This window comes from Sinohyriopsis cumingii, unplaced genomic scaffold, assembly GCF_028554795.1.
Source record: "Sinohyriopsis cumingii isolate HCF-2022 unplaced genomic scaffold, ASM2855479v2 utg001993l, whole genome shotgun sequence".
Taxonomy (NCBI): Eukaryota; Metazoa; Mollusca; class Bivalvia; order Unionida; family Unionidae; genus Sinohyriopsis; species Sinohyriopsis cumingii.
The window spans coordinates 275,206-286,441 of NW_028316098.1; the positions used below are offsets into that span (position 1 = coordinate 275,206).

Below are 11,236 nucleotides of genomic sequence, written 5' to 3' on the forward strand. Positions count from 1 at the left end.
ATCCCAGCAATGTTGACAGTATCAATCTGCGCAAGAAATACAATAACGAAAATAAAACTCTTCTTCATTTCCGCATGCAAACGGTCATTAATGTGACAAAATACACAAACTTAAACAGCGTATGTACAATCCAAATTTTCAAAAAGCCGCTGTGCTTAAACTGCATTAAAATTTCGGAACCTCTTTTTACAGATGCAGTCGTTCGCCGTATTGGTACAGAATACAATAATAAATCGAAGGCTTTTGCCTTAGAAAAAATATATATTATAAAATAAATTTTTCGTTTTGAGTAGATATAAGGAAATATTTCACTCCTAAAGTGGAAACTTCGCCACTCATAACATTACAATAAGTTTCAGCTTAACTCTGGACATATTTCCATATCTCTGCTGAAAAAGGTAGATATACTCTTTGTTAACAAAAGGCAGCATAAGCTGCATTGATGCGAATCGCAACACGCTAATACGCAAGTCCCCGTAAGTACCAATGGTTGGAAGAGATGGTCTAATCTTTGTTGTTGTTGTAGAAGTCCGGGTGAACCCGTTCTAGACAGGCAATAATAGTGATGGTTGCGAGTTCCTCGTTGGTGGGAAAATACATAGCAGACTGAAGAGCAGAGTTTTCTGTATTTGCTGTTCAAGTGAAGTAATCAGCAGTGTCAGACATTCGGTCGCTAGGACTTGAGATTTTTGTTTTCCAAATGTATGCCAAAGGTCAAAAGATGATCTGATTCAATATAGATTTTCTACATCTTTAAAAAAATGTGTACAGATATTGAAATATTTCAAGCTAATTAAATGAAAATAAACAACCTGACATTTGATGCCAAAAGAAGTAAGTGACAAAGTATGATCATTTTAATGGATTCCAAGAGACCTTTGGAACGACAGAACTTAAACAGACTAGTTTTAATGGATTCCAGGAGACTTTTGGAAAGACAGAACTTAAGGAGACAAGTTTTAAATGCGTGGTAAATTATATCTGCTGTAATTTCCTTTAATCTTTTACTTAACGGAAACTTCAACTACGACCGAATATAAATCTACACAATAAATATACAGCAGGAAAAATACATTTTATTAAACGAATACAACGACACATTGCGAGATGAGTTTGGTGCTGGCGAAGATATATTTTTGATCAAGCAACCAGAAGATCTTATTCCAAAAACCAATTTGATTCGTCCGAGCAAAAATTAATTGTTTTTGACGATATTCAGCTAAGCAACAGCGAAATGAATAAAATACGATGTTATATTTCATTGTCAAAGAAATGTAATGCGGTTTATCTTGCCTGGGGTTTGTATAACGTGGACAGATTTATCAGACGAAATAATGGTTGTTTTATACTATTTCCTGGACCTGACCATGTTGATGTGCAAAATATTGTAACAGAACAATCTGATAATACAACCAAAGAAAAAGTGTTACAACTATATCATGAAGCTACTGCAAACAAATAAAACATTTTCGTATTTGATAAAATTACCCAAGATCCAAATAAAATGCTTCGTTGCTGTATTGACTGATTTCTTTAGAGTTTAAAAATCTCCAACAACATTTTGTGAGGCGTTGTACAATAATAATGGACAAACAAAATTGATTTGCTAAAGAAATTTGCCAAAACATAGCAGCGTTTAAGAAATAAAAGTACAAAAAGAACATCGAGGACTTCTTCAAGCAGCAGAAGAAACTGCCGAGCTTTTTACATTAGGTACTGAAGCTGTACTTCGTAAGCAAACTGATACCGCTGCGTTATCCGCCGGTGAACTTAAAACGTTTGTTAGGTTTGCTTAGGGAAAAACAAAAGGCGGAAACAGAAGCTGCTGTTAAAAGTTGTAGGACAAGCTGAACCATGCCAGCAAATAATAGAAAGATTGGAAGATGAAAAATGGGAAAGAGATGAAAGCATTAGACAAGCTAATCGAGACAAAATCATGGTTGGTTAGGAAAAATTTATAGTAAAAAACAAATTACGAATACAAATAATTAGACGAGCAGTATAGTGCAAAAGTAATAAAATTAGTAATATTAATGCGAGAATACAAGAAGTTAAAGGACTGGAAACTGAAATAAAAGATGCTAAAACGATATTAAAGCAAATAAAATATGACAATATTAAAAAAGATGCAGAAAAAATAGTGCAACAAAAAGTAAAGAAATTCGTGATGGTGAGTTTTTAAAATTAATAGAAATTTTGAAAGATGTGCGCGTCAAATTTGTTAACCAAGACGAAGAAATCCAATCTGCTGGTGTAGAAATAATGTCCTCTCTTTATGATGATTATCGATACGGTATTATTTCTGGTCTTTACCTTAAAGTTCTTAATGACATTGTAACTGGTGGTATGAAATCAGAAAAAATTAAGAACAATATCAGAAGAATATGATGATGCTAGGATAGACGAAAAACGTGGTTATGGTGTTGAATACGTCCGTGTTCGAGTATTTACTTCTATATCAGACATGATTGATAGATTTTAGTTATTAATATCATCAACAGAAGCAGGAAATGTCAGTACGGAAACAGATAACGATATCGTGGACATACTTGATGATATCCGATAACGATATCGTGGACATACTTGCTGATATCCGCGCAATCGGATCTTTAACATCGATCGAATTTGAAATGTTACACAGGGATTTATTCTAGACATAAAAATAAACAATTTGGAAGACAGCGATGATATTAACAAAGTTATTACTTGACTCATCACAAATCATCGCCGACAGCGCAGACTTTTCAGTGGACTATATTCCACTATTACAACATGATCCTGATCGTCAATACAAAATTGGATTAATGTATACTACGGCGTGGTATTGAATGGCAAATGTAAAAACTGGCGTCAATGATGATTTTACTTTTTTTATCAGGTGCTTGGGTATCGTTTAAAATACCACAAAGCGCGTATAACGTTACTGATATAAACAGGACGATGAAAGAACTGATTACAAAGAACAGCTATGGCGTAGCTAACATCGCCGACAATTCTGTGTTGACACAAAATGGAGGTAATGGAGGTAATGCAACAATATCAAGGCGTGGATAGCGGATCACAAATATCAACTGATAAATTTATTATTATATCGGATATTTTGCTTTGATGTATTAAAGAATTCCAAAAAAAGCTAGTGTAACAACTGCAGATATTGAGGTTACCTGGAAACTAGATGCTTCTGCTATGTATAATGTATATGCACTTGTTGTCATTGATATATTCTTAACAATAGACGTAAAAACTGTATTATAAAATCTTCCACCAGTACTCGGAACATTAGAAATTGCTGCAGCATTGGGTGTAATATCAGGCGCAACAAAAAAGCGGTCCTGGCTCTGCCAGGGGCAACGCTAGGGAAACAGCCAGCTGCAGTAGATGGCAATCCACAACGTCGGTCAGGAATAGGTATAATTCCGCTACCCCTGCCAACGCCAGGAGATATAGATATTCTGGATGATGATTAATGCTGTCCGACAAAAAAATACAACTGTGTCTGAGATCGAGACCTTGTTCTCGAACAAGATAAAATTGTTACGTATTGTCAATCCTACAATCGCCGAGAAGTAATTGGTAGCGGAATTGATGTAGATAAATTATTTGGTAAATTACACAAACCTGGTCGAGGTTGGATATTGCTAGGACATAAATACACTGGTCCTTATAATTACTGCACAAACAACTAGACGAAAAGGACAATCCACTGCCTGGAATATAGCCTTACAATCAAGTTGATGCAACACCAATATATCACGATATCTGTTATCGGGATAACGAACAAGACAAACATAGTTGTGATAAAATATTGCTATACGAACTACATGATATGAAACCAACAGGTATGAGAGAACATATTGATCGAAAACAAGTACAGGGATTAATTGGACCAAAGTTTTTAACTTATTCTTGTTAGACACGGCTTGGAAAGCCCCGTATTGAGACAATGACGCTCGGAAGAGAATTGTATGATAATAACACCCAAGCACGAGCATCGTTATCGCTAGCAACTGAATTACACCGACCTAAACACATGTTTCAGCGATGTAAAATTTTTATAAACGCCGTTGATATATGGGCGATAGACTTAGCAGATGTGTCACAGTTTGACTATAACAAGAAATGCTTGCTTAACGTGACTGATGTTTTTATCATATAGCTTTAGTATACATGTTACAGATAAAACAGGATTTTCAAAAATATATGCACAAAAATAATTATTGTTAGCGCGAGAGCGTTTTCGAGGCCAAGAAAACCAAATTAAATTTGGACCGACCCTGGCGCGGAGTTTTTTTTACAAACAAAATTTCAATATTTTCTGAAACAGAACAATATCGAGAAATATGTTACCTTAAACGAAGGAAAGGGCGTTGTTGTAGAAAGATTTAACCGCACACTAAACAAGCGTATACACAAACATTTGACAATGAATAATACAAACAGATATATTGACGATCTTACACAGATTGTATTTGATTATAAAAGCATGAAATGTAGATCACTTTCATCTGGTTAAAGTAAGATGACTCCGAAAGATGCAATAGTAAATCCGATTTTCGCAAATGAAAATATGTACCGGAGACATACATTTAAGATTATCCAAAAAGTTGAAATTTCCTTGACAAAAATAATATTTGAAAAAGGATTTACTCCAAACTAGAACGAAGAAGTATTTGTCACTGATAAAGTTCTAATGACAATACCTATAACGTATGCACTGAAAGATTTAACAGGAAAACAGGTAATTGTCGGTTTTTACGAACAGGAATTATGAAAGACGGGTCAAGATTATTTACTATCGAGCGAGTCATTAAGAAAAAAAAGGAAAACAAAGCTCAGTTAAGTGACTCTGTTACAGCGATAATCTTAATATCCGGGTACCAACGCGGGCGATAAAATCTCCGGAGTATTGAATGTTCCCAAAATAATATTTTTTTTAATAGAATTGTTCATACCGTTGGAAGACAGATTTACGTTTCACAGGCTTACACAATAATGTTAGATACTATTTTCTTTCATTTACGATAACTTTGCTGTTGTTCATCAGATTAAACATTCTGACAACTATAAAATCAAATTTTATACTTTTTTGTCGACCTGGTACTCTACCGTTAAAAATGTCCGTATCAGTTGGCAGAACAACTCATTTTCGGCAACTGTAAAATTAAATTTTGTTATTGTTTTTGACAATGTGATATTTATCTGCCAGTTGTTGGTCTGCCGTATGATTTTTTATCGACACCTTTGGTGTTGACAGTTTTTATGTCACTGTACAAATCTCTGAAATTTCATCGTCGCTGTCGTTTTCTGTTACAAATTCATTCTCAGCAACTTTATCGTCGGCGTTTACAACGCATGCTACCCGATTTGGTTTAACAACAACATCTTCATCTAGTGTATTGTAAATATTAGCAAATCTTTCAATCAAGTTCATTATTATCAGCAGCTTTTGTCTAATTTACTAAAATAATATGGATAAAATAAGATATCAAGAAAAAACAAAAATTATTAATCGTAACAAGCTTGAAGAAGCTGTGCGAAAAATCTTCATTGGCAATAAAAACATTTATTTTCATCTTTTTTTGGTAAGTAACGTCTTGTCGGAGTTGTTGATAACGTACTCCTAACCGATAAAGAAAAAGAACAATTGCAAAAATATATTTTTCACGTGGTATATAACAGAGAAGCTATTATGCTCTTGTTTCATAGGTGCTTCATTTTAGAAGCACAAATAATTGAAAACGCTGAACTTGTACCACCTGCAACAAACTTAATTGACATTGAAAAAATATTATAATACCTCGCTGCAACATTAATTGACGGGAATTTTAATGCTTTGTTGGTTTCAAAGTTGAATGAAAGAAATGGTTTAACTTTGCTAAAGTTATAATTGCCTGTTTTACGGCTTCTTACATCTTCTTGTTTCGTAACAAGTTAAGATTTTCCAAGCAGTTATCCGCTTTGATGTTGTTGATGTTATTAATCACCAGACCGTTTGGTTTCGTTCCGTTAAAAACTTCATAAACAAAGCGATGAGAAAGATGATCAACAAAATCTGTTGTTGTTCCTTTAACACTTACCAATAAATACTCGCTATTAATTATTCTACCAGTAAAATTTTTAGTTGCTTGATTTCTAACAATTCCGCCATCATTTGCTGCATACAAATCAAAAATAGGATGCGGTTGACATTCATCTTGTAATCCCAAATTTCTGATCCTTATATTGAAACAAAATCCAAACGTGTTTTACTCGGAACAAACCTTTCCTTGCTAACAGACGAAATACATCAAGAAATTAACAACAACAACAATTGAAGAATACAGTGCATTTGGTTCTGATTGGAAATTTGAAATGATTTCCAAAATATTATTTCATATGAAGAAATACAAAGCATTAGCGGCAATAGTTATATTGAGCTGCCGCAGTAAATAAAAACAAATGTTTCATTAAAGTAAAAAACTCTGATAATAGATGTCAAAGGTTGCAGCGAATTTCATAATCTACGATATTGTTTCGGTGACAAATCAGGTTTGCTAACACAAAAAAGGAAATATTTCCGTACGAGTATCTGGACGATTGGAGCAAATTTAATGAAATTCATTCCCTGACAAAGAATTTTTTTATTCGCAACTAAAAACTGAAAATATATCTAATGACGAATACAAATACGCAGATTTCTGGAATAATTGTTCGTGTAAAACGTTTGGTGATTATCATGAGTTATACTTGAAAACAGACGTTTTGTTACTTGCAGATTTTTTTATTTTAAAGTTTTCAGAAAGTTAGCTATAATAATTACTGACTAGACCTTTCTTGACATTATTCTGTACAAGGATTATCATGGGTTGCTTTGTTAAAGTTTAGTAAGGCAAATTTGGAATTGTTGACAGACGTTGATATGCTTAACTTTACTGAAAAAGTAATACGTGGTGGTATTTGTGTCAATGTGAACAAATATGCAATTGCAAACAACAAGTATCTAAACGCTGGCTATGAGAAAAATCTTCCGTCAAGGTTCATTATTTACCAAGAACGTATATGGCTATGTTTATTCTGAGCCAATGTCGTAGGGTGGATTTCGTTGGATAACGCTAGAACAATTTCTTAAGGAAACAGAATAAAATATACCAGATTATATTTGAAATTTCATTGAAGTTGATTTTGATTATCCTGATTCGTTGCATGATCTTCATAACGTTTATCTGTTTTTCGCTGAATTTATGGTGGTTGAATAAAGTTTGTTGTCGCCGGAACAACAGTTTACAGCTGGCGATAAAAATGTGGCTAGTAAGCTCGTTCCAAATTTACTTAATAAACGAAATTACCTTTTACATTAAAAAATCTAAAACAAACAGTAGATGCTAAACTTGTACTAAGAAAACTTCACCGAGTATTAAAATTTAATCAGTCACCGTGGATGAAAGGTTATATTAATTCTAAGACAACTGGAAGAGCAGATACAACAACAAATTTTGAAACAAATTTCTTTAAACTTATGAACAGCTCAGTCTTTGGAAAGACAGTGGAAAATACTAGAAAGCGAGTCAATATTGAAGTTGTTAATGATATCAACCGCAAAAATAAATTAGTTTCCGACGATGATTTTGTCAGCATGAAAATATGTAATGTAAATCTTGTCGCAATACAGGGAAGAAAAACAAATTTGTAACTAAATAAGACAATCTATGTTGATGCTGCTGTTTTAGAGTTGTTAAAGTGGCTAACGTACCACGTTCATTATAATGTTGTTAAAAACAATGGCCATTAAGTAAATTATTGTTTATCGATAAAGATTCTCTAGTGTATAAAGTCGTTGGAGCCGAAGTCTCCCAATATGTCTATTAAGACATCTATGATAACAAGCAACTGTTTGACTTAACAGATTATCCTCGGGATAGCGGGTTTCAGTGTGGCGATAACAAGAAAGCAATCGGTAAAATGAAAGACGAAGTTAATTTTGCTATGATCAGAGAGTTTGTCGTGTTACGGTCAAATATTATTTGGATTTACTTGATAATCACAATTAAATTATGAAAGTTAAAGGATTACCGCGTAGGTAGGTTAAAACATTCATGAAACATCATAATTCAAGCATGCACTCCACACAACGTGTGGGATTGTGTTAACTAAACACTAGATATTAGAACAAATCAGCGCAAACTTAAAATTGATGTTACTGTAAACCGCGGATTGAGTAATTTTGGTGATAAATGTTATTGTGGAAACGGAATAGATACAATTGTTCTTGGCCATTCCAAAACCAGGAGTTTGGAAACCCACAGTGGAATGTATTTGATTTTATTTTTGTGTCTTTTAAAATTGCAGCAGTTATTTTCACAAAACGAGTATGTAATTTTGTCTAAACTTTAAAAATAATGTTTGAAAAATTGCAATGACAAATGGCTGCTAAAATAAAATTAAAAATCTAATGATTGAGAATAAACCGATGACTGTTGAAATTAACAATGCAACTGCAGGAGTATGTTTTCACAGCAGCTTTACCTCCGTTGACAAACTTAAACTTTCGCTTGTCAAATTATATAGCAGTGAATACTTCAGATATCTCGAACAATTGCGGTTATAAATTATCAAAAAGATTTGATAACTTCCTTGATCCAATTAGTCCACAAAAATAACAATCGACCTTGATCATTCAAGTATATATTTTTTATAGATATAAAGTATCCGCTCAATAAAGCATTGATTAAAGAATTATTTGGATGCCGTCGAAAATTAAGTGGCATAATAAGGTTTTATCTCTATCACGATGATGATGAAATATTTCTGACATCTACTAATTATAATACATTAATTATCGATAAAGAGGCTGTATAAAATTTACTAAATTTTGTCTCGATTTTTTTAAACTCCAACTTTATAAATAATCTTAGAAAAATAAATTTTGTCTAAATATTTAGAATAAAAATGTTGTCTAAACTTTATAAATAATCTGAGAAACTAATGCCTGATCGTTTCATTCTTCAGTAGTAGAAGGTAAGGAAGGTTTCTGCATCAGAGACCCTAAAAACCATCCAAACAAATAAGGTCGTCAACGACAGTCACCACGGCTCTCAGGATATATTTGAGCTAGAATCCACCCTGACAAAGTTTGCATGGGGTGATCAAGTGGTGGCCAAGACAGTCGTTGATGTATTTGTTTTAACGGTTTTTAGGGGGTTTGAGCAAGAAAACTCCTTCCCCCATTGGTGGTTGTGTTCAGATATAATTGGAGAGGAATTATGTATTTAAATTATGCATTAGAATCACAAAATGCTCAGTTATTTATTGGAATAAAACACTACTTTATCGTTATTGAGACCTCATTATAAGACATTCTGGATTATATCATTTTGAACATCAGGACATTCCAGAATATTTGAATTCATTCGGAACATTCTATACTTTTGAACTTGTGATAGGCTATTTCTAATTATTTTAATGTAGTTCACAATACTGTAAGTATGTTTTGAATATTTTCCTTGTGTTCTTGAGACAAACTATATGTCGATATTACTAAACCTGTTGGTTTTGATTCCATTTGTTACATAGTTTACAACCATATAATCGCAACAACCGTTACATATTGAAAAGAACATGACCGAACTCATGTTATACCATATAAAAGCGACTTCCCTTTGATACAAAATAATATTATCAAACCTTGTATTGATTGTTTATCATTCTTTTATTCATACATCGTACCATATTTAAGGTGACTGATCATACGACGATCTTCATAATAAAAAGAACAGAAGAATGAAAAAGGAAAGAAACGTTTCACATTCAAGAAATTGAAATGTCCATAACATATAAGAATCTTCTTATGTCTTTCTTGCAGATGGAGGCTGTTTTCAGAGACAGAAAAGAAAAACTGTAGACTTCCTGCAAAATGTTGAATGACAGAGAACAACCTTTGCCACGTCTATCCAAAAGTGCATATAGCCATATATTAGTCAATGAAAAGTATAAAGTACGTCTATCCAAAAGTGCATATAGCCATATATTAGTCAATGAAAAGTATAAAGTACTTTACTGCTACATTCCGAAGGTGGCTTGCACAAATATCACGAGGGGCCCCGAGTGGCCGAGTGGTCTAAGCGCTCTCCGTTACGGATCACTGCCATCTCACCTCTGTCTGCGTGGGTTCGAGTCCAGGATTCAGCCAATGTGGGTATGTGAGAAAGCTTGCCAGTAGCTTCTCGTGGGTCGGTGGTTCTTCTCGGGGTTTTCCCGGGTTCTTCCTCCACCATTAATACTGGCCGCCATGCATAGCCTTTCATGTGCAGAAAAATGGCGTTAAATCCCACAACAACAACAACAAATATCATGAGAATGTCCTCGACGGAATCGTGAACGCTTCTAATCCACTGGAAATTCCTGGCGAAGATGTACACATCACGTTCAAAGCCAGCTTTAAGTTTCTTTCTAATTATGTGCCATCGGAGGTTAAGACACTACTTGAGACATATCGAAAAATAATATTTGTTCGAGAACCAATGGAGAGACTTTTGTCAGCGTCCATAAATAAATTTACAGAAAATGAAACAAAATTCTACGAAAAATATGGACGGAAAATCATCAAACACAATCGTGCTTCGCCGAGCGAAGAATCGATACAAAAAGGGCATGATGTAACATTTGAAGAATTTATCCGCTACATAACTGATAAATCAGTATGGGGACACAACAACGAACACTGGCTACAGTACGAAACATTGTGTCATCCGTGTGACGTGCAATATGACGTCATTGGCAAAATGGAGTCCATGGATGAAGATATGGATTATCTCGTGGAGTATTTAGAGGCTAGCAATAAGGTTACGTTTCCAAGGAGATCCGACATTCTAAGAAAAGAAACAACTCAAGATAAGCTTTTAAAGTATTACAAAGATATCCCCAAAGATCTATTTGAACGTGTGATAAAGGAATTTTATCGCGACTTTGTTTTATTTTGACTATACCGTTCCTTATTCTCTCGACAGTTTGTTAAACACGTCTTTATCAGTAAACAGATACATGTAATGTTGGTATTGAATTTGACAGCAAAGTTATATATTTATTTTCGACATCCATCCACATGAATGAATCTGTCATTTGAAGAAAACTGAGTCACATTTTGGCATCCATAAAGATGTATTAAAAGAATTATACAAAGTTTGAGAGAGTGTCTTCTTACAGTTTTCAAACTTGTTAAATATTGCACGTTTATGCTACCATCTTAAGCTTAGTGTACAAT

General features: G+C 33.8%; 1 protein-coding gene across 1 annotated transcript; it reads left to right on the forward strand.

The window, feature by feature from the left end:
• The first annotated feature begins 9,889 nt into the window (after positions 1-9,889).
• LOC149771291 (carbohydrate sulfotransferase 11-like) lies at positions 9,890-10,955 on the forward strand. The gene is made up of 2 exons (XM_089948660.1): positions 9,890-10,088; positions 10,537-10,955. Exons 1-2 carry the CDS (start codon positions 9,890-9,892, stop codon positions 10,953-10,955), a joined length of 618 nt encoding a protein of 205 aa, XP_089804786.1.
• Positions 10,956-11,236: the final 281 nt, after the last annotated feature.